The 23,980-nt window shown below is 52.7% G+C and overlaps 1 protein-coding gene across 2 annotated transcripts; it reads right to left on the bottom strand.

The window, feature by feature from the left end:
• Window positions 1-8,025: 8,025 nt before the first annotated feature.
• Window positions 8,026-10,651, bottom strand: SP8 (Sp8 transcription factor). Of its 2 annotated transcripts, XM_040965036.1 has the most exons (3): window positions 10,631-10,651; window positions 9,126-9,570; window positions 8,026-9,092 (listed from the first exon to the last, which is right to left on the bottom strand). In XM_040965036.1, the coding sequence occupies exons 1-3, from the start codon at window positions 10,649-10,651 to the stop codon at window positions 8,026-8,028; spliced, it is 1,533 nt and encodes a 510-aa protein (XP_040820970.1). The 2 variants fall into 2 exon arrangements, with proteins under 2 accessions (XP_040820970.1, XP_040820969.1); XM_040965035.1 differs by having other exon boundaries at window positions 8,026-9,570.
• Window positions 10,652-23,980: the final 13,329 nt, after the last annotated feature.

The raw sequence follows: 23,980 nt of genomic DNA, 5'->3' as shown, positions 1-23,980 counted from the left end.
TGCAAAATTGGGGACCACAGATCCTTTCTTTTCAGCTGAACTACACAATCACTTGAACTCTAGGGGGAAAAAAGAAAAACATGGACTTTCTTCTATTTCAGCACTTAAAACGCAGTGGTTAAAAAAACTTAAAGCTGGCAGGATTTGTCCCCCCCCCCCAAAGATGTAAAGATAACCCTAGGTGAATTATGGAAGGCTTTTCCGACATTCACACCGTGCTCTGGGTGAAGTGAGCATAATGTAAATCAAGCCTTTGTTTGGGCCCTTTCAAATGAGTTGCCAAGAGAGGGGTGCAAACTTGATAAGCAGGCTCCAGTTTCTCTGTGTTGGTTGAGAAATCTGAAAGCTGGTGGGAGCTCAATTCATGTAAAGGAAGAAATTTACAGGGAAGAAAAGTAAACAAGGAAAATACTTTGCAGTGAAGGTTGGTGTGAATGGAGGTACAAAGGATTTTCTTTAAAAAAAAAAAAAAACCTGCCAAGAGCTCTTTTGTGCTTTTAAATTACAAATTTGGGTTTCTTTGATTTGGGTGAAGAATATGATTTCCTTTTCAATATCAAAATGTTGTGACCCATTCACAAAATACAATCTGTTGATGTTGTCTCTGATGGGGAAGGGGGATAGACATTAAACACAAATTAAATCTCCAAGAAGGAAGCCCCTTGTTTGCTGGAAGGGAGATGGCTATTCAGTGGGAAACTGTAAAAAGCATTTCCTCTGCCTCTCAAACTTCCCCCATGGCGAGCTGCTATCTCAAATGCAAACTAGGTGGATTTGGGGTTCAAAGGACCAAATACTATGACTGCCTCCCCCCCCCCACTTTTTCAGAAATCAAGCAAAATAAAAACAACAACAATAATGGCAAATTCACTAAAATGAGTCAGAAGAGGTGAAACGCCTCCGTCAGGCGATGGGAGATAAATCCAGGTGGCCCGCACGGCTTTGGCCAGGAAAAAAAAAAAAAAACGAAAACCCCAGTTTTCAGCACCAAGTGTATTTTGCATCCCTGGGAAAGCTGACTTCATCATCAAAGGGCCAAAAAAAAAAAATTCTTTAACCTCTCCAAAACACATCTCTTAATACTGATGTAAAATGCAGTTTTAAACCACACGTCATACTTGAATTTAAAAAAACACCACCACCAGGAGCAGCAGCCCCACCCCCACCCCCCGAACCGGGGCAGGAGACGGAGGAAGACACTTGTGGCTTCTTGCTGGCGAAGCTTCGAGTCCCGGGAGGCCAAATCCTTGCTCCCGCTGGCAGCCCAGTGGGAATTCCCAGCGCAACAGCCCCTGAAATGTTCTTGAATAATTCTTCACCTTCTGAGGCCCATTAGAATTTATCAGCAGAGAAAGAAATTTAATTTAAACTCACCCCCTCGGTGCTAAAGCGTGGCGGGGGTCAAGAGATCAAAGCGCCAGGCTCTGTGTTCCAGTGGCTCGCAGCACCTAGGCACAATAGGGTGAGAGAGGGCGACATTCCAGCGCCGCCCGGGGCTTTCCGGAGCCCGGGGAGAGGGGGTGGGAGGGGGCTCGCAGCCCCAGCTGGTGGGAGGAAGGCGGAGGAGGAGGAGGAGGAGGAGGGTGAAGGTGACGGCGGCTCGGTCCCGGAGCTCCGCGCGGCCTTGCGCGCACAGGGCAAGAGCCGGGGAGGCTCCGCAGCAGCCGCGCGCGGTGCACGGGACCCGCCACCTCCCGAGGAAGCGCAGGTGCGCGGCTCCCAGAAGTACACAAACTCGTACCTGGGAGCGAGGATGCCTATCTGACCTCCGAACCTGCACCCCAAAACCCGAGGCCTGAAGGCTCCAACATCCTGGGGGGGGGGGAGGGGAGGCAAAGGAAGGGCTTGGCAGAGAGTCCTTACCTCAGGCAGCCTGGAAGCCAGGCCAGGGGCAGGTGATGTCTGGGACACTAGCAGAGGAGAAGGTTGCCCTTGGGGCAGCTACGGAGACTACACCTGTCCACTCTGCCACTAAGGTAGTTCACCGGATGGTTCACTAGGCTACACTGAACTCAAGAAAAAGGGGAGGGAAGGCCAAAAAGTTTCCACAATTCGCTTGAAGAACGCTGTGGAGCCAGGGGCGCATAAGTGCCCCCCCTTCAGAGTCTGGCGAACTCAGAAGCCAAAGAGGAGGAATTAACTCCCCCCCTAAACACACACACTTGGTGGGAGACAGGAGGTAGGCGTGAGCCCAGGAAACAGCGACTCCGCCGAAGAGAGTGTGCCCGAGGTGACGGCGGGGGACACAGCCGGAGAGAACGCGAGCCAAGCCCGGAAGGGATGACCTCTCCGGCTCCAGGCCACAGCACGCTGCAGCGGCGAGCAGGGCCGGGTGCCACCGCGTGGGCCTCGGCGCGCCAGGCCACCGGGACGGCGACAGGCAAAGCGCGCCAGGGAACGGACGGGGACTCCCTCCCTCACGCCGACGGGGAGACGTCTCCCGCCCCCTGCCCCCGGACAACCCCAGTTAGGAGTTCGCCCAAGGTCAGAGGCTCGCGGCCCCGGGCTCGGCCACCGCCGGGCGCCTCAGCCCCTGCGGAGCGCGGCTGCAGCGCGAGCGCGGGGCACAGGGTGGCGCTCGCCGTCCGCGCAGGCGGCCCTGGCGCCTTTGTGTGCGTCGCTGCGGGGCGGGAGCGCGCGCGGACGGCGCTTCAGAGCTGGGCGCTTCACCACCACCAGCACCTCGACCTGGGGCACATTGGGGTGGGGGGGAGCTGCAGGGCAGACCCCCTCGACAAAGACCCGCGGGTGCATGTAGTCAGAGGAAGGCATGGAGGGAGCTTTGGGAAACGGAAGGGAAGGGGAAAAAAACATTCCGGCTCCTAACCTCCTCCAGATTCTTCCATGGGGCCCCTTGGGGCAGCCGGAACCTCAGCTGACAGAAGCAGAGGCCATCTCGCACGCTCCCTTCGCCAGAGCAGAAGTTGCTGCTGCCCTGCAGAGCGGAGCTGTGGGGACTACGCTGGCAACCCACAGCCCCGGTAAATGCACCGAGAAGCACGGCGCAGGGGCAGGTGGTGGTCGGCCTTAATCCTGGGCTCGTGGTCACCCCCCCGACACACACACACACACACACACACACAGAGCGCACCTCGCGTTGTTCCCTGAAGGAGTCCCTGACTGCTAGGAAACCAACACAAACTGGTCAACCCTGCTTCTGCGCCGCCAGGAGACTTGGTGGAAAATTAAATTAAATTAAACGCGCGTCCAGGGACCACGGAAACTAGATCTCTCCCCACTCCCCCCTCTGCCTCCCAGCTCCTCCCCAGCGCAACCAGCGCACGGAGCGGGTCTCCAGCGCCCGCACAGCAGCGGGCAACACAGAGGGCGCACGCAACTTAGAAACAATTAATACGGGGAGAGAGGACGCCAGCCTTAAGTTCACATCCCTATCTTCTCACTTCTCGTTCTCTGGCACCATTTCTTCCAACACAGCAGTGGAGTAGGTCTACTTGGAGCTGTTGTAAGAAACGAGAGAGAGAGGACAGACAACTACAGAGAGACTGGTAAAAACCTGTGTTTTACTTACGGAGGGATAATGCCTTTATGAACAAAGCGGCCAAAAAAAGAAAGAAAAAGAAGGAAAGGAAAGGAAAGGAAAGGAAAGGAAAGGAAAGGAAAGAAAGAAAGAAAGAAAGAAAGAAAGAAAGAAAGAAAGAAAGAAAGAAAGAAAGAAAGAAAGAAAGAAAGAAAGAAAGAAAGAAAGAAAGAAAGAAAGAAAGAAAGAAAAGAAAAGAAAAGAAAAGAAAAGAAATATTTTAAACCCAAAGACAAGCAAAGTCAAGTCCTCTTTGAAACTTATTTTGTGTGAAAACGGGAAGCAAGGGGTAGACATGTCATCATTATCAGACGTGTCTCTAATCTTTTAAGCAACTCTTCCTTCCCCCAATGGTGGCTGCCTTAATGTACCAGCCCATGCCATCACCTGGCCTGCCTGCAGCCGACCCTCTACAAGAAAAGAGTTGTTTTAAAGAAATTCCTCCGCATGCCTTCCGTAATATTCACCCAGAGATCCGAGGGGGAGAGGAACAGGTTGCTGGTGGGGTTATCCATCTGCTTGGCTTTCATTTGTAATCTCAGCAGTTTGCTAGCTCAGGGCTGTCCCCGCCATCATGGGGAGTGGAGAGGCTGAGGGTGACTAACTCCTCACATTTGTTAATGAAGTTTTCTGTAACAGTATTTCACTTAACAGTCCAACCTTAGGAAACCACATTCAGAGAGAGAGAGAGGAGAAAGGAAGAAAGAAATTGAGATTGGAGCCAGTGCAGGAGGAAGCTAGAGAGGGAACAAGCTTTAGCCTTTGCTCAAGTTTGGAGAAGAGGCGCGGAAGGAAGCGGCCCCCTTCCCGCCGTCTGGAGGGTGGGCTGCTACACGCTGGCCTGACCTCTAGGTCAACAACTCCTTGTCACTCCACGGCGACGGGCAAGCCTGGGAGCTTGTCCCTGAGTTCAGCAGGATACCCAGCATCTGGCTCCGTCAGAGCGAGCTCTCTCACTGCCCAAGCATGGAGAAAACCATCACCCCAGTCTCCCTCCTGCCGGCCTCGCGGGAGACAACGTTCTTGCCACCCAAGGGGGAACCCTGCCCGCCCCGCGTGAACCGCATCTAGGCACACTGCTCAGTAACCGGCTAAGACAATCTCCAGGCTGGAGGAGGAGCCAGCGGAGGCCAGAAAGCGAAAGTCCACATCCATACAACACAAACAACCCCTCGGACACCACCCTCCCCACCCCGCAAGCTTCCAGACCGGTCTCTTCCTAGTCCTATCCCCACCTCTCAGACCAAGAGTGGATTCTGCAGGTGGTGCACGGGAGACCACGCGCGGACCAAGCAGCGGTCCCTCTTACCTGCCACTACCTTTAACTCCTTTGGAACCGCTCTGCGAATCCCTCAGCACTGCCACTCTCAATAAAAAAAAGAAACAAGACTTACACTGTGTCTCTGCGTGTTATTCCTAGAAGAAAGTGACAGAGAAAGACTTTTATTTTTTTAGCCACACAACTGAGGGTTCTAGTATCCCAAAGAATCCAAGCTATCTAGTTAGGCTAAAGCCTCAGGAGGCCTCAGCTTATCTGCATAGACAGCAGGGTCAAAGCGCTGGGTGACTGGGGCGCCAGCTGCGTTCTTCTCCCGCGTACAGCACCCCTAGTTGGGGTTTCTCAGCAGAATTTACAATATACACAGCCTCCCATGTCCCCGTCTGTTTCTCAGGATGACAGCGACCGGACATCCGTTCCAATGTTGCAGTTTAAAATGTTGCAGTTTAAACGGAAACCAAGACTACACTTGAGGAGCAGAAAGGGCAAACAGCAAAAAAGAAGCTAAACTTAGGAGCATCTCAACACACTAACTTTTTATTCAATTTGATTCAAAATAATAGGAATCTAATAATGAAATAGTTTGATATCACATCTGTCAACATTTAAAGTACTTTATATTTCAAAGTATGGCTCGAGAACACCCATCGCTTAAATGCACTTAGACATAACAAGACAGTATTTTTTATTGGCATCATTGACACCTATGAACAATATCCTAGTAAATGGATTAAGGTTTAACCTTCCTTTTCTTTGGCGGTTGTTTAGCGACTTTAACTCGTTTCAACAAGATTCTAAGACTGGTATTTACCTCTACATAATCTTTAGCTAAGACACAGGATGTCAAAAACAAGCTGTGTGTTCCTTGGCCCCTTCTGTCTCCTAACAACAGATGTTATCCCCAAACGCTGTGGTTTTATTTTCGGTTCCTTGATCTCCCAAAGCAAGGCTTGGCCGTTCTCAATCCTGAAGGCAACCGGTGGCCAAGGACCTGACTCCTCCAGGAGACTGGGCAGCAAATAGAATGAGGACATTTGTATGAATTGTTTGGTGACTAAGCACAAATTTGAAGGTCAGTAAACCCAGATGCAATGAACCTAAACCTACTGGTCAATAATTAATTACATCTCTTAGACGGTATAATCTTATCTGAGTAGAGAGAGAAAGCACAGCTTTGACAAATAGATCTCTCCATCTAAGTAATATCTTCAAGGCAGTTATTTAAATATCACCACAAAACAGGGCTCTATTATGTTTAAATTAGACATTTAACTGAAGATAAAATGCAAATGTCCATCTTTTTTAAGGGGGAAAAAAATACAAGTTAACTGGCCTAGTCTTTTAGCTGAGTTTATTAATACCATTTAAAATATTACAAATAAATCAATTACATTTCATGCATTTAAAATGCAAGTCTAAAATGTTCCAGAGAAAGGCTTTCATTTCAATGTGAAATATCCAAAATTATTTCAGCATTACAATGAGCAATTAGTTTGCAGACTCTGCAAACCCTTCAATGTAGCGTCAGGAGTGTTCATTAACATTTAACAATATTACCTTCAGGAAATACACAAAGGCCAAAGTTAGTCGAGTTTCACTTGGACAATTTATTGAAGACATGGGTCTAGGTGGACCCAGTTAGGAAATATAGGCGAACTCTCACTTCCACTATGCCTGAACTGCCAGCGAATGCAAAGAACATGCTCCATGAAATTAAATGTCATCCAACACGTATCAAATATTGTCTTAGTTACAGTGGGGTACCTATCGAAGTTCATATTCGAGCAAAACTCGGCCCCGAAAGTGCTCTGTGACTCCGCACCTCCCGAAGTGAGTTCAACAACACCCACAGCTCCTCAGAACTGCAACTATAACTCTTAATATTTTCTTGTGACCAAAAAAAAAAAAAAATCAAGCTTACTTCAATATATTTTCAAATATTTACTGGAAGTAATATACAAGAAAAATACTATACAAAATCATCTCCTGGGGCAACCTCCCTCCCCTACTCTGGGGGAGTCAGGTTCCATTGGAAACTAATCTAGAACGATTCTCCAGTTGTACAAACCATTAGGTTTGGATATATTTTACAAAGTTTTTTTTTTTTTTTATCCTCCCCCTAGTTTTCCCTCTTTGGGCATTTAAACTATAGCCTCATCTGAAATAAACGGTAGCTTCTCCAGTTGTTTAAATTCAAAAGAAAAGTTTAACCCTAAGATCTTCCGTGAATTGCAACAACTTACAGAGACGGGTTCTACACAAAGTGACAGCTGGACTAATCAAAAAAAAAAAAAAAAGATAGGGAAATTATGCCCGGAGAGTGTTGAAAAAACGAGGTAGAAAAGGACGGAACACAGAGATAGTTAATCTGGTCTCGCCGGAAAGGCAGAAGGGGTCGCTTTGCATAAGAAAAAGACACCTATCCCACCCCCAAGTTGATGCAATCAAAATAACTTTGGGATCCCTGTTAGCACAGTTTCCAAAGACTTTGCTATGCTAAAGCAAAGACTATCTAGAAAAGAAAAACCAAAGGCCAACAGGGTGCTTCCTTCCCCCACCCCCCACCCCCGCTCCCCTTTAGCTTTTTTTTTTTTATAAGATAAAAACAAAGAGGTTATCAGGTTCAAAGGAAAAAAAAAAAGCTGCAGCAGCAAGACTGCACTTTGCTGAAACTTGCTCGGGACTCCCCCACAGGGAACAAAGGAAAAAGAAAGCGAGAGTCCAGGAAGGGAGCCCCCCTCGTCGGGAAAAAAAAGCGGGGGGGACGTCCGGGTGCAGTTGGAGGGGCAGCTCACCCAACCCCACCAAGGCGCTGGCCCCGGCTCGCTCAAGCCCCCGCGGATGCCCCCCGGGGGCTGGGTTCCCGCTGAACCTCCAGCGACCGCCGCCACCGCCCTCTCCAAATTACAGCCGGCGTTTTGCAGGGCCGGCGAGGCGCGGGCTCGAGCGATGCTACTTGTGGGCACGAGGGGCAGCGGGCGGGCTACTTACACGGGAATCTCCCCATTATACTGTTACGTCAGAAAGGGAAGCGGGAGCAAAAGGGACCGGGAGCCGATAGAGTGGGCGAGCGGGGTGCAGTGGAGAGAGGCTGGAGCCCAGACCAAGACTCACGGGTCCCCAGCGCACCCCGGGCAGGCAGGAGCAGGTGTGGAGGGGAGTAGGGACTAGTGCTGCACCGCACAGCGCGGAGAGGCGTGCGCGCTCGTCACTCGAGACCACCGTTGCGGTGCCCTGGCTCCGGCGGCTGCAGTAGCTCCGGAGAGTGGCAGGGCGGGCTGCCCGCGGTGCTGTGCTCGCTGTCGGTGTCGCTGCCCTTCTTGCCGCCGCCGCCCGAGCTCCCGGAGCCTCCGCCGCCACCGCCGCCGCTGTGCGTCTTCACGTGCTTGCTGAGGTGATCGCTGCGCATGAAGCGCTTGTTGCACACGGGACAGGCGAAGCGCTTCTCGCCGGTGTGGGTCCGCAGGTGCCGCTGCAGCTCGTCGGAGCGCGTGAAGCGCTTGCCGCAGAAGAGCCAGTTGCACACGAAGGGCCGCTCACCCGTGTGCCAGCGTAGGTGCGCCTTGAGGTGCGACGTCTTGCCGTACACCTTACCGCAGCCCGGGATGTGGCAGCTGTGCAGACCCTTGCGCCTCAGGCTGGCGCCGGCGGGGCCCAGGCGTTCGGCCTCCTGGCAGTTAGGGCAGTCGCAGGTGGCACGGCCCGAGTAGCGGCGCGCTGAGGAGCGCGGGGAGCCTCCGAGTGGCGCCGGCGGCCCAGCGCTCAGCATGGAGCTGCCCGCGCCGGCCAGCGGCGACGGGGCCGAGTCCGGGTAAGAGCCGGGCAGCACGGGTTTGAAGCCGTCCATGAGATGCTGGCCGGCGGGGCTGAGCAGGTGCGAGGCGGCGCCGCCGCTGCTGAAGGCCGAGTGGCCCAAGCCCGAGTAATCCGAGTTGTAGCCTCCGAGCGGCGAGTGCAGCGAGGTCTGGAGCCCCCCGGCGGCCGGGTGCAACGTGCCGGGCAGAGCGGCCGCGCCGTTGGGGTTCTGCACGTCGATCCAGCCGGCGCCCACGTCCCACCAGCTGGAGGCGCCGGCCGAGCCCACGTCGCCAGCAGCGCCCAGGCCCGGGTGCGAAGGCTTGAACCACGACTCATACGGGTGCGCCATGCCCACGCGCGGGTAGATGCCCTGCAGCCCGTCCACCGACGCGTGCACCTTGGAGATGAACACAGGCTGGTGCGAACCGTCCTGGGAGTGCGCCGCCGAGCTTCCCCCGCCGCCGCCGCCGCCGCCCCCTCCTCCACCGCCGCCTCCCCCGGCGCCGCCGCCGCTTCCCCCTGGCACGCCGGGGGCCTGGAACACCGAGTAGTCGTTGGCGAACGGCGAGCTGGAGGCGGCGGCAGCGGCGGCGGCAGCGGCGGCCGCGGCGCTGCTGGAAGTGAGCGAGAAGGCGCTGGAGCCCGGAGAGCCGCCGCAGCCGAACGAGTCGGACACCAGGGCCGCGGCTGCAGCCGCCGCTGCCGCGGCCGCCGCGGCTGCCGAGGACGAGCCGCCGGCCCTGGAGGCGCCGGACACGCCGAAGCCGGCTAGGCTGGAGCCCACCACGTTGCAGCTGCCCGAGGACGAAGAGGAGGAGCGTTTCCAGGGGTGGAAGCCTTTGCCGAAGGACGAGGAGCTGTCCGACAGGGAGGAGGGGGACGGGCTGGGGCTGCCGATCTTGTTGCAGGTCGCGGCGAGCATGGCCAGAGGAGTGGAGCCCAACCTCGGTTCTTCCTAGGAGCCGGGGCGGAGGAGAGAGGGACGCGGCGGGGCGCGGGGGGAGGGGAGAGAAGGAAAAGAGGAGAGGTGAGTGCGTTAGTGCCCAGCCAAGCAAGGGGCGCGCTCCAGCCGACTGGCAGCAGCGCACCGCCCCGCCGCTCACATACCTGGCTCCCCGCGCGGTCGCTTCCAAACTCTGCAAAGTTTGGGCGCTGCGCCACACCAGGCTCGAGACACGGATTCTCAGCCACGTCCACACTCGAGAGCACGCGAGTCCCAAGAGAGACAAGTTGGAAACCCAGAGCAGGGGAGGGGAGGGGGGAAAAAAAGGCTCAAGGCTTGTGGAACCAGGAAGTTTCCCCGGCCGAGAAGCATAGGGGTGGGTGCGGTTGGGGTTAGGACAGAGCCCTGGGTAGGAGCGGGCCTTTTTTAAGATCCAGAGAGAAAAAGAGCTTTGAAAAACTCGGATTGCGTTCCCCAGGGTCCCCTAAGCAGGGCCACCTGTAAGGGCTTGCTCGCTCCTCCTGGTTTTCCTTTTTTTTGTTTCAAACGTGGGAAAAAAAAATTTTTAAAGGAAAAGCATATCCACGATTATGGGGGGGGGGGTGGAGATGAATTTCACATACCTGCCGAACCAGGCGAGCTGCGGGAGGTTTTTAAGGGAGGGGGGAGTCTCTGCGGTGTGCCCAGGAGGAAAAGCTCACTTTCGGTAACCCCCTCCCCCAAATTTGATGATGATGATGATTTTGTGCAGAGTGGGCTAAGCGCAGGTTCCCCAGGGCCCGGCGCGGCGGGCGCGGCGGGCGCGGCGAAGTGGCTTTTCGAAAATTGCCCTTCGAACCTTTTTCTTGCGCTGAAAAAGAGGAACTCTGCCTCCCTCCCACCCTCCCACACCCCCCCCCTTTCTTTTTTTCCAAACTCCCTTGTATTTAAAGAAGGGGAAGGGGAGGGGGAAAAAAAGCTCTCAATAGAGAGACTGATAGCCCGTGGCCTGGCCGGGTGACTGGAACCCCCTCGGCTCGGCCATAAAAAGAAAAATAATTCAAGCGGCCAAGAGAGAAATCCCGAGACTCACCCCGAGAAGTGAAGTTGCCATCACACACAAGCGCCCTCCGCCTCCTCTCAGAGGATCTTTTTTATATTGATAAATCAGAGGCAGTGTTTTTTTTAGAGGTGTGCAATACAATGATCAGTTCCGCCCATTCCACCACAATTGTAGCTCCCTCTCCGGCTTTGAAGTGCCGCGGAGGCGCCGCCAGCCAATCGCCGGGCTCGCCGGGCCGCGCCGCGCGCGCGCCGTGAGGTCATCGCCGCCACCGCGGCCGCGGCCAGCCGCGCGGGGGGAGGGGCGAGGCCGCGCGTGGGCCCCGGGCGCGCGCGCGCGTGGGCCCCGGGCGCGCGCGCGCGTGGGCCTCGGGTGGGCGCGCGCGACGGTGGGAGCAGCCGGCCTGGTCAGGGCAGCGTGGAGAAGGGAGCCGGGAGGGTGTGAGCGCGGCGGGGAGCGGGGTGGAACGGCAGGATCGTGCGCGCCCTCCGGGGTCCCCAGGTCGAGCCAACCTGGGGAGGGAAGCAGGCAGCGGCAGGGACGCGGCGGGAGGCAGGAGAGGAAGAAGAGGGAAGGGTGTTTGTTGTCAGCCAGGCAGATGGTGTGAAAAGGTTGTTTGTGTGTTTGTGGGAAAAGCTGTGTGTGTGAGTGTGTGTGTGCGCGCGCGTGCTCCAAAGCTGAGTGCATGACTGGGTGTGCGCAGCGGCAAAATGTGTGTTCGTGTACGTACGTGTGCGCGTGGCCGCGAAGCTGGGTGTGAGTTTAGGCGCTTGTACAGACGGAAGGTGTGTGTGTGTGTGCGCGCGCGCTTGTGCTCGCGCGGGCCAAAGCTCGGTGTGAATAGTACCACAGGAAGGCAAGGAGAGTGTGTGTGCACGCGCCGAAGTTGGGTGTGTGTGTGTGCAAGGCGCAAAGGACGAACCTGAGTTAGGAGCTTGTGTAGACCGAATGGAAAGGTGTGTGCAAAGCTCAGCGGGCGGGTGTGCGTGCGTGCGCCAGGCTGGTTTGAGTTTAGGAGCTTGTGCAGACGGAAGGGGAAGGGGTGTGTGTCCTTGTGCGTGTGCATGCGCAGAAGTTGGGGTGTGTGTGTGTGCAAAGCTCTGGGAGTGACCGAGTGTGTGGGTGGGGGACGAATGGCATTTTCACCCGGGCTGTAAAGGCTCGCCAGGGTGATTGAAGAGTGAGAAGCCGGAAAGTTGAGCGAGGCTGAGTAAATAAACAGTCACAAACGCTACCAATCTTTGCAGTTTCCCCTAACTCCCTGCGCCTAAAATCTTGAGATTGCAGGGTGCTCCCCCCTCAACACTATCAATACTTTTTTCTTTTTCTTTCTTTCTTCCTTCTCTCTCTGTCTCTCTCTCTCTCTCTTTCGAAACTCGTGCCCGTCTTTTCGTTCCGGGCTCTCCAAGCTCAGAGCCAAAAGACCCGAGTGTTTTTAGGGGTGCGGCGGGGTGTGAGTGCGCCTGCGCCCGAGCGTTGAGGCTCCCTGTGGTCGCCTCCCTCTCCACGTTTCAGAGACGCTCTGGGGAAGAGGTGTGCTTGTCCCTTGGGTAAATTTCAATACAAAAGGATCAGAGGAATAAGAACTGGTGGCTGTGTCCCCCCCCCCCCTTTGGGTGGGAAATTGGGGACCAGTTCCACCACCAAGAGAATGAAGACGTTGTCTCAGGGATCCCTCTGCTGCTTTTTGAGGGGGGAAAAAAATAAGAGTCGGGCTTTGATGGAAAGTTGTGTGTTCTATTCGTGTAGAGAAGCTGTTTGACAAATCTTTGAGTCCAGGCGCCGATGGGTCCAGTGCGTGAGGATGCCCGAGTGTGTGTGAGTGCGCACAGGAACCAGTAGTTTGAGTGGGTGGATGTTAGTCACTTGTAGGCCGTTTGTTTAGTTTGTTGCCTTCAGAAATGGCATTACAATGGCACTGCCACCACAAGGAAACTTCTTAACTAACAGGAAGCACAATGTAGCCACACACACACACACACACACACACACACACACACACAAAATCAGATCCCTGTTGAATATTCATACAGCTTTCTAAAAGCCAGTAATTCCTATGTTTCCAGCAGTTACAAATGCTCTCAAGAGTCTAGCTGTAAGTTGGTTAGAACGTGTCGAGCTCGGAGAGATCTGTCCTGTATCCCTGACTTTGAGTGGCTCGTAGCGCCTAGAAATGTCCGGAAAAATAAAACCTCCTGGAGTTCCCTGAGCTCCAAGTTGGAGCGCCAGGAGCTCGTGCGAATTTCTTGCAGCTGCTGGTGCGGGCTGCTCTGGGGGCGGGGTGAGGCTGTGCGTTTCTGACCCGCTTTGAGCCTGTGGGGATATTGACAGTACATCATATCTATTGATTGGGGGGTAAGGTACGCCGTGGTGCTTGGAAGTAGGTGTGAAGTAAATTAATGAACTGCTTGCTTTCTCTGAAGCCTGACGCTCACCATCCTATCCCGCGCTCTCCCTGTGCAGCTCTGAATGATTTCAGCGTGTTGAGAAGGCGTGACAGGCCAGCCCAGAAGGAGGAAGGGGTGGGGAAGGAGGGAACTCCGTTGAACAAATAAAGGAGAATTAACTTCATTGCTTTGGTCTTCTTCTATAATGATATTCATTTAAAGGACCTAACATACTGTTCAAATTTGGGGTTTAATTTTAGTCGATGCCACCTCCCAACCAGAAATGGGGGTGGGGGAGACTCCCTCTTATGAATAGTTATTTTTTAATCCTTTTTTTTTTAATCTTTCGGCAGGGAGGGAGGCAGGACTATTTAAAAGTTAAGTGCTGATTCTGAGAGCAAACAGAGGCGTTAACCAGTGATTCTTAAAAAAAAAAAAAAAGCCGAGAATTTAAAAAAAACCCAATACCCTATAGTGGTAATTTTGAAACTACTTAACTCTAAGATTTTTTTTTCCGTTTGTATAAACTCACTTCAGCTTCCTATGTCATTCTGTCTGTGACAGGAAGTCACAATGTCGGTGTGGATTTGATGAAAAGATTCGGTACTTCAACCTCATCCTCGTCACTTGCAGCAGCTGAAGATCCTCACCAAGTCCCTGAATGTGACTTTGTGCAGAGCTATATAAGCACACAGGAGTATAAGAAAAGAGAGGAAGAGGTGCTTATTTCATGGTAGCGTTTGGCCAGGGGTATCTTATCTTAAACAGCTCATCCACCACTCCCCACCTGAAGTGGTTAGTATTTGTGTCCTTGCAACAAAGAGCATTCTGTATGATTGGCCAGAAAGGTTAGAGCCACACGTCTTGTTTCCAGTTTTCAAATGGACCTTGAGGGTAGCTGGCTCTCCACGTGGGAGAAGGGACCCCAGGGGGCTGGCCAGGCCCGGTTTCGGGGGGGGGGCACCGAGCACAGTGAGGTTGGTCCTCGCTGGAGATGTCAGATCATGGAGATCTAGGGAAGGGAAGAAGTCCTGGCTTCCACACATCATTTAAAGTTTTCCCCAGCTCGAAGTTTCCCCGTGCTGGCAGGCAGAAGGGGATGGAGGTGGAGGGATAGATGGATATTGTGCTGTTTCTTGCAAACCTGTGGGATCTGCTATCAATAAAGCTAAAAAATCTATTAGCATTCTGTATGCATCTGCAGCATAAATTTCATTTGAATTTCAAATTTAATAAACCAGGAGGTTTTTAATCATCCCTGGTTTTATTTGTTTGATATTAACATGCTTATTGACCGGGTCTGGTGACCAGTTTGATCATTACAGGACAGCAAAAAGTTAATTAAAACGACCACAGCCCCTTAATCATATCATCTGTCTCATCCGTGTCGCTCTCTTTATTACTGGTGATGATGGATAGTCTCCCAGATTAATTTCTCTGTTTCTTCGATTTGGACAACAGCTTTGGGGACCTAATTTACATCCTGGGAACAACTTGCTCGAGTATATCTAACACCTTGCAGCTACAATATACATCAACATCTCCTAGACGGACTGGGGAAGGGGAGCGGCTTCACAGGCGGGGTGAGCACGGATCCACGCTGGCGCCTGCAGCCTCCGATCTGTTCACAGCCATAGAAGACTAGAAGGTTCCTACAAGCACTTGGGGGTCCTCCATCCCTGCTTTTTTTTTTTTTAGTTGTGGGGCGGGGGCATGTGGGGGAGTGAAATATGCCTTTGCTGTTTGGTTAATAGATTAAAATGTGTAGAGACAGCGGCAAGTAAATAAAGCCATTTGTAACCATTAAGTACAATTAGGGATTTATAGTAGAAACATCAAAGTTACCTAGGCTTTTAAGTGGCCGGTAACGTACCTACAACAAACACAGTTTGGAACGGGTTAAGGGTGATTGGCCAAGTATAGACCCCCGCGCTAAAAGGAAAATAATAATAATAAAGAAAAGTTTTAACGGAGGGAAAGGTAAACACACACACACACACACACACACACACGCGCACACACACCCGCTGTGGCGCGTCCCGCGGCTGGGTCGCAGCAGCCCGGGTTCTGAGTGTGTCGCCGACAGAGACCTGCCGGCCCCGCCACCCCGAGCGGCGGCTGCGGCCCAGGGGCCAAGACCAGGCGGCGTGGACGCCTCCTACCCCAGGAAAAGATGCCCCTACCAAGCCTTTGCCGGGGTGCGCCCTGGTGCTGGAAGCCAAATAAAGCTTCAGAACGCGCGCAGGTTAGGGAGCTGAGCGCAGCCCGCAACTGCGGAGAGCAGGAGCTGAGCCAGGCTGGGTAGGAGGGGGGCCAGGGTGGAGGGAAGGAAGGGCGTGGGGTGGCGGTGGTCCTGGCTTCTCTCGGGTTTCAAGTTTGGAAGGAAACCTGGCCGCTTCGCGGACCTGTGGCTTCGCAGGGGCTGCCCCTCGGCGGCCCACTCCTGCTGCCCTGCTTTGCTCAGAAGTTGCCTAACATTTCCTGGGAAGGGAGGTCAATAAAAGCCCCTCGCTGGTGGCAGATTGTGGAGCCGTAGGTGGGAAAGGATCAGTCGGCCGGAGCCCAGAAAGGACTGTATTTTCCTGATTGGAAAATAGGAACTTCCACGCCGAACAATAGCCCCTATTAGTGAGGTTATTCGGTTTCAAACTGTCCGGCCGCGTTTACAGCTGAGTCCTTGCTTGCCTGCAACCGCTTAATTGGATGCATTTGTTGGCCGCAGCAAAGCATCCTGACTCTTGCACTGCTTGCAAAGGATCTCCTTGCCCTGGTGCCGATTTTTTTTTTTTTTTAATTTTAGTAGAGAAATGGCTCCACTTGACAAAACCTCCTCCCCACCTTAATGGACTCGACATTTTCTGCTCTTTCTTTTTAGTCTCAGCATTCCTTCTTTGCCACTCAAAACGTGCGAAAGTTAATTTCATTAAGAGTTACCCCCTCTAACTTAGGCAAATAGAAGGTCTGGTTTCCTTCCCTTGGGGTATTCAAATTGCATATTTTCATAACACTAGAAGGACTTTTCCTTGGTATCCAACAACCTTCTTCCTAAGTGGACAAGTTCAAAGGTAAGGGAAAAAAATACGAAGGCCTTTACTACAACAGCCCCCTACCTATAAGGCTACCCTTGGTAAAGGAAGAAAACACACTTTCGCATTTACAGCCCGTATGCATACTGTTCACTTCTCTATATGCCACCATACCGCTTCTGCAGGCAAGCATGGAATCTATGGTATAATGCATGTTCAACTCTCAGCCAGCCCGTAGATGAAATTGTATCTAATTCTGCAGCCCTTAATATTTGGCCATCATCGTGTAAACGAAGGGGACACATGTAGGGAAAAGACTGAATATTGGGGTGAGTGTGTGTGGAGGGGGTGCAAGAGAAAAAGAAGCTGAAGCATTCAGATGAGTATGTCTGATTTTTTTTTTCTAGAATGGATCTGTGGCAGCTGTTTTCTCTTTGGGTATTATATATCACTTTCTCACTGCTAAAGCGCAGAGTTAAAAACTACTAAATTCTTACGCTCCACACTATTGATTCATTCTGTTCTGTTACGGCGAGAGGAGGGAACGCTCCCAGATTACCCCGTCGCCTTCTCCAGACGGTTGACAATTGCAGCCGCAGTTTCGGGAAGATAAATGTTACTTTGGGAATTGTGTTTAATTACAAATAATCGAGGATCGACTCTGGGTCTCAGGGTTTAACCACGCATGTGTTCAAATCACTGGACAAGGTTTACCAAGGAGCGCTATTTGTGAAAGGAGGTACAATTCACTTTCTCAAAGTAGTGGGAAACGCTGGGGTGCTCTTGCTTGGCGTTTGTTCCGTGTAGACCCACATCAGCACCGCTCGAAGGACTCGCAAATGCCTTACGGGCAGGAAACTGTTCATCAGGCTTTATGCTCAGGTCAATTTTCTTAAGATGAAAAGCTGAAAACAAGCCATTCTTTGTTGAACTCTTAAAATCCCTTACATAAATCCACCAGGGTGGTGGATATTGTCCAGCCTCCAGCGTGTGGCGTTTTCTTTTTGGTGTCCATGTGTCTGCAGGAAGTTTGGCAGATCTGCCCTGCAGTAGATCCCTGGTCACATCTCTACTCTATATTTTACAATTCGTCCTGTAATTCAGCTGCTAGCTGTGTGTGCGTTTCTTTGCTTATAAGGTGGCTCAATTAAGTGTGTGTGTGTGTGTGTGTGTGTGTGTGTGTGTGTGCTGGCTTCTTTCTAATAGTCTTATTAACAAGAAAAAAGGTGGCGAACAGGTTACTCCCTTCACCTGACCCGGCTGCTGGAGTAAGATGAGCAGCCCTGAACAGATGTCCCCATTTAAGCCGCTCTTTTCCCACATGCCTGCTGGATATTGCAGGCGCACAGGAAGCTCGCTTCAAACCTGGCCCATTTCAGGCCATAATGGCCACGTTATTTCGGCCCAGTGAACACGAACAAAATCGCGTGCTTTAGAATCATTCGACTCCGAGTCCAGGAAAAGCAGGGGGTGTGGTGGCAGTGGGGGTGGCTGGGGAGGGGCGTGGATTGGGGATGGTGCGGGCGGGTGGGGTGGGGGGATTTCATCTCAGATCGCAGGAAGAGAACTTGCTCAAAAGAATTTTTTTTCCCCAGCAAATATGGTATAATTTACAGCGCAACTTAATAATCCGAGGGGCAACGTGAAAGCCCTTTGCGTTGTAAACCGCTTCTAATTACCTGCCAGAGCAATTAGCTGACTATCACGAAGAAATTAGATCGCTCAATGTAGCATAAATAATGCGAATAATTTTGTAAGAAGAATGGAAAGCGAGACCTGGTGTTTCTTTATAAGGAAATAACACCTCGTACTGTACGAGCCCTCCGTGAACACATATTACTGTCTAGGCATGCATGGTAATGAGTCCAAGCAGGAGGCCTCTGGCTGCGGTTCAGCACTTTTTCCCGTTTATGTATGCGGGGTGAAAGTCGGCTTCCAGGAGCTCGAGCCCCAGCCTTCCAGCTCACAGTAATTAACACATAGCGACTTCAATGGGAAAACCTGTTTTCCAGATGACTTTTACAATGCAGCTTTATGTCTCATTTGGCAGTTTAAAGAGCTGGAGTTGTTTGCTGGCTTCATCTCTACTATCATCTGTTGAGCATATTTTGCTCAGAAAATTGAATCCCAACCAAAACTTGGGTGCTGGCCTTTTGCTCACTTTTTCTTTGCTTAAGAAACAGGGAGAAAAGGAGCCACTTGGAAGGGCAGGAGGGCAAAAACCTATTAGAGATGTGGAAGCCTTGGCAGTGCGCTAGCAAAGTGCACGCGCGCACACACACACACACACACACACGCACACACACACACACACGTGCACTTGAACATTTCATTGCAATTTTACCAGAATTACATTTCATGCTGAACTCAACTCTACATTCTTTCCCGCAAGATTGCTTTAGTAAAGCAAATCAGGAAACTAAAAAACCCAATGGGGGGGGGGCAGAATTGAACACGCAGTTAGGTGTTGAAAAAACACTATTGGGTTCTTTCAAATGCACCAGGTGTGCAGATCACGAATGAGAAAGCTGGCTTCCAAGGATGGTTAGAGGAACACTTGGGAGGACGTGTCCACACAGGCAGGCACACAGAGAGAAGGTGTCGTCCACCTCTGCCGCTTTCCAGTCCCGCCCAAGGAAAGGGAGGCAGGGACTGTGTTTGGTTTTTTGTTTGTTTGTTTGTTTGTTTTGCCAGTGGGCAGGGTCACCTGTTTGGGTCCAGTGGAATCAGCCCTGGGACACTTGGATGAGAAAGGAACTGTGTGTTTGTGCTGGTCACATTGAGGGCTGCTTGGTCTACTCCTCACCTCTCACCTCCCTGGGTGAGTCTGGGTGAGCCTCCATTGGCCTCCACTCCATCCCTAGCCCACAACTGCACACAGGATGGAAGCTTCAACCCAGGACATTGGATGAGCTTGTATTCAAGACGGATTTGAGTGAATTTTGTAGGATTTCACAACAGTCTTGGCTCTGACTCGGCAGCAACAGCCAGGATGGAAATGGTTCATTTCTTCAACACCCACTACACATAGGGTGACTTCTGATGAAGGTGCCCAGTCCTTGCAGCCGTAGGTTGTGGCTCCCACTGCCCTTACAGAGGTGTTGGCCCTCCTGGCGCTTCACAAGCTGCTGGAGTTGGGGGCGGAGGGGAGGTACATGGCTGCACAAATGAGAACCTACTTGCAGGAACACAGACTTCTGTGAGGTGGTGTTCGAACTCACCTGTCCACACAGGACTTCTGTACGCAGCAGGAGGTTCGTATTTTTTTTTTTTTAAGATGAAATAAAATCTTGTCTCTGGCTCATGAATTCTGAAAAACCAAAAAGGCCATTCAATATTCGGCTAAGATATTTCCAGTGGGGCATTCCAAGGGGCTGTCCTTGACACCTGCCTTCTCACCCACACTTAGTGTCACCTCTTCAGTGACAAGGAGCCCGCCCCATTTTCACCCAGAACAGAGACCAGGAGTGCAGGTTTTAAAGGAGAGGAACAGAGGGCCACATTTTCTCTGGTTGATGAGCCCATACTTAACCGCTCCAGCACTACCTCCCCTCACCACCTTGGTCTTCATTAAATGCCCTCCCTTCCCTTCACCCCACTCCCTTCCTTCCTTCCTTCTCGTTCTTTCTTTCCTTTTTTGGGGGGGGGTTTGAGGTGGGGTAAAAGAAATACACTGGACCGATATTGTCATGTCTAATTGGTCTGAAAGCATTTCCCACAGGGATGGCACAAGGCAGATCCATCCGGCTTTGATCGCCACTGAAGAAAACAAACTGGGGGAGAACCCACTGCCCTGGTCTGGGATCTACACTGGGCAAGGACAACCTTGGCACGGGATGCCCGTAGCTGCAGAAGGCTGGCTATTCCCGAGAGCAGGTGTCTCCTCCAGGAGTGACTGTCTTCCCCTGGGTGAAGCGGAACGGGAGGCCGGTCAGAACCCCAAACGGTGAGATGAATGGCAGCTTGTTTGAGAAAATGTGAACTGACAAAAATATGGGGGGGCGGGAAACGCATGAGACTGCTCCCTGGTTGCTTTTCTTCTGTAGGTTCAAGTCGTGCTCTGAGCTTGGAGAACAATAAAAACGACAACTAGCAAGGACTCAAGAAAGCTTTTTCTAGTTTTCGATATGACACCTGTTCTGATTTTACCGACCCGGGGGTTATAGAACAGCATAAAGTGGTCCAAGTCGGCGTTTCAATTCACTTTGGAACATCTCTCTGAAAACGGGCTTCTATACACTTATGGTATTTAAAATTTCAAAATTCTCCTCCGATGGTCGAAGGGAGTTTCGGTAAAACCGTGACTCGATCAACTAAGTTAAAACTTAAGTCTTTAACTTAAGCTGCAGTGCTAGTTTTTTGCTTGTTTGTTTGTTTTCTCCTTAGGTTCCTCCGTGAGAATTTTGGAACAGATATTAGAAAACAAAACAAAACAAAAAAAACGAGCTTAGAGAAGGGTGAGGAAACCATGCTGACAGGCCCACAGATTGCGATCCCTGGCCCACGGGTTTCAGGCCTGGTTAGGTAGGTCCTCCCGGTTCAGTGCGGAGGCCCGAGGGACTTGCAGCGCCCGCCACGCTCGGCCCAGGGCCCGCCCCGGGAACGTGGCCCGCTCGCCCTCTCCGCGCGCAGTTTCAGCAACGCCCGGGTGGCTGCGCGCCACAGGCTTGTGCTCCGGTGTGTGTGTGTGTGTGTGTGTGTGTGTGTGTGGTGGGAGGGCGGCAGCCGGGTCCCCAGGCCGCGGCCATCTGAGACACGTAGGTCAGCGGGGAACAAGGCGACGGGGACCGTGAGGCCGGACGGCCAGAGCCGCGGAACCGTGCGGGAACCACACTCAAAGGTACGGTGAGCGGCGGGCCCAGGAGCGACGGCCGCGTCTCCGTACAGGGACCCAGGCGCGCCTACGCGAGCGCGGGCGGCAAGGCCGGTGCTCCGGCGGCCTCCCCAGGGCGCGTCCGAAGCACCGCCAGCCAGCCAGCCAGCCAGCCCGGCCGCCCGGGATGGAGAGAGAGCGCACACGCGTCTCCCCCGGCCGCCCTCGGGTGGCCCTGGCTGCGACGGCCGCGGGCTCGGGAGGCGGAGGCGCGGGCGCAGGGCTCCGCCAGGCCCGGCCCAGCCCCGCCCCGCTCCACCCTCGGCCCTCCCATCCGCTTAGCCGCGTTCTCCTGCCGCGCCCCGCGCCCAGCGCTCGCCTGGGCCGGGGCCGGGCCACCGCGGCTCCCCGAGGCCTGGAAGGCCGCGTCGGCCTCCCGCCAAGGGGGAGGCGCCAGCCCGCCCCAGGGGCGGTGGCGGCGCGCGGGGGTCTCCCCCTACCCCCACCAGGGCCGACCACAAAAGGCCCGGGTCCGCAGTCGCGGCGGGACGAGAGCCGGGTGCGCGGCAGGCGCGCCCCACCCCTGCGCTCAGCCGCCCGCCCCGCTCCTCCTCCTCCCCTCCCCTGGACCTCCTCCGCTGCCACCCCATCACACAATCCGCCACCCCCACCAAGGGCTCGCACACCCCGCGGGCTGGAAGGGGCCGCCCTCGGGGCGGACAAAGGGGCCGGCCTCGCGCCGAGGGGGCTGCGGCTGGCACGCGCGGCAGCGGGAGGGGCCCGCTGCGCCCCGGGGCCGCCGACCTGGCACCTGCCGGGCCGCGTGCGTGCGGGACTGGGTCGCGACAGGTCAGGCGGCCCTGGCTGGCCTTCAGCACCTGGACTTTCAAACTACTTTAGGAAAAAAAAAATATCCTCCCCCCCCCGGGCTCTCTTTATTCGAAAGAACACGCTAGATTCTTCTTTCCCGAGGTCAATTGAAAACACAGATGGTTGGGTGCTTCCCCTTTCCCCGGGGTTTCCTACGAGGGCCAGGCCCAGGAAGCTGCATTTCGGTCAGGTTCCCACGTGACGTGTTGCGGCAGGAGGGGCCCCCACCCTGGAGAGGCGAGGTTGGGACTTCCCCGGGTTCAGACCCTCAGCGCCAGCCTGTGTTGGGGACGTGGCCTGTGGTGGCCAGCCTCTGAGGTCACTTCTACCCTGAGCCTCGCTGGCCACGTCCCCTCCACTCCACTCCGATCCTAGCGTGGGTGTCACCTGGCAGCCCCAAGTGCGGGCGTCTTGTAGCTCCTCGGGACACCGCGGCTGCCTCCACGGTGCTTCTCACTGTTGTTGCATCTCTTACACGGGGTTCTACTAGGATCTGAAAACCCAGCAGAAGCATGAAATGACGGTGGCGAGATGTAAATGAAACCTTTGCCGGGGAGAGGAGACTGGGTTGGGGGAGATGGCTTTGAAGTTTTTAAGAAGCAAGCAAGCAGAATGACTTTTATGTTGATGCATCTTCTGAAATTTGGCCCCTCCGGAATTAAAGAAGGGGGGGAACCCCACAAAACAACCTGTTTGGAAATTTCCTGTGAAATATCTTTTCACGTTGGGATCCGTTCTTCGCACGGCTGCGTGAAGAAAAAAAAAATGGGGAGAAAGAGGGCGCCGAACTTGCCTCTTCCCTAGTGGGCAGGGTCAGTCGTGCCGTTTGAACCTCGTAGTTTTCCTTGTCAAACACTTGGGTTCTATCAAAGGGGAAAAATTTGGGGAGTTGGCGTTCAGTGTTTTTCAAGGGGAGATTGAACACAAAATCGATGTAATGGGGGCATCTGTAATCTTAAAAACAAGAAGTCAAGAGCCAGAGCTGTAATGGAAAGGTTAGCCTTCCTCCATTGTTCACGCCATCTAACTCATATTTTTGGAACTTAATTATCAATGAAAGCTACTACTGCAAGGCAATACAGTATGGGCAAATTACAAGACCTTTTACTTCTCCCAACTGGGTTTAAATTGCAAATCTTAACACAGAACAGTGTGCTTCTGGCATTGAATATTCAATACAGTGAAATGCGTTTTAAGTGAACCACCCAAGGGCCCAGGAACATTTGCTTAATAATGATACTTTGCAATTCTATAGGGCCTTTCAGGCAAGGATCTCAAGGGAATGCTCCTTAACTATACCCAGCCTGGGAAACCTAGCGCATATTTTCAAGTGCTCACTTAAGGCCTATTGGAAAGAGTCCTTTCATATAGATTTCACAGTATGGTTTTAGGAAATGAGGGACTGGGGAATTTTCCATCTCAGGGGTATCATATTCATGGGGAGTCGATAGGTACTGAATATTTAGTAGTTATTTTATAGAAAGCTTAAAGTGTACATTTGCCCCCAACTTCTTGTTTTGAACCATTTCACACCTGCAGAAAAACTGAAATAATGCTACCATGGAATAGTTCAAAGTACATCCATGTTCCTTTTACCCAACTTCACCGGTCTTGACGACTCTGTGGCAGTTGCTTAAGGATTCTTGCCAGATGAATAGGTGACTGATCAGACAGGTACGAAGGTAGGCTCACATCCATTCACGCAGGGACAGGTAGACAGATGTAAGGGTATAGTTGTGTCTTCGCTTGTTTGCTGATTCATATATACACGTCCACTGAAAAGTAAGTCACGAACAGCAGTGTACTTCATTCCCAAGTATTGACACAGGAATTTAAAAGTTTAAGTTGATTTAAAAGGCGAGGAGCTCACAGATGCATACACGTAAGGGCGTGTTTAGGAAGTGGAGTGGGTTGGGAGGGGATAGGTGGGAAAGAGGGAAGGGTTTCTGCTTTCCATTCTGGGTCCACTAGGACAGCTTACCCCTCCTTCTCCAGTCCTTCTAGGACCTCGGGAAGTGGAGTGGTTGGACAAAAGATATTTTAGAATCATTGCTGTAATCATCATGCCAAGATAAAGATCACAGTGTTATCATGGAGCTTTTAGGAACATGCCCATTGATTTCTTTGAGTGTTCAGAGTGTCCCTAAGTTTTCCTGCATCTTACCTATGAATTTAAGAAAGTAGATCTAAATTAGCACTTGTACAAACACCTCTGAAATACTCACCCATCACCGAAGGCTCTTGTGGTTTTCACACCTGAGATTCTGATGAAGGAAGTACTTGC

This window comes from Ochotona curzoniae, unplaced genomic scaffold (genome assembly GCF_017591425.1).
Source record: "Ochotona curzoniae isolate NIBS_2020 unplaced genomic scaffold, NIBS_Ocur_1.0 scaffold_3835, whole genome shotgun sequence".
Lineage (NCBI taxonomy): Eukaryota > Metazoa > Chordata > Mammalia > Lagomorpha > Ochotonidae > Ochotona > Ochotona curzoniae.
The sequence above is the reverse complement of the archived record's forward strand: the minus strand, read 5'-3'. Positions and strand labels throughout refer to the sequence as shown.

Excerpts from the sequence above, each read along its gene's own strand:
- SP8 (XM_040965035.1), bottom strand. The coding sequence starts at position 10,651 with ATGGCAACTTCACTTCTCGGG. Across the intron at positions 9,571-10,630 it reads TGGCAACTTCACTTCTCGGG|GAAGAACCGAGGTTGGGCTC; the intron begins GTGAGTCTCGGG and ends CCCGGCTCCTAG.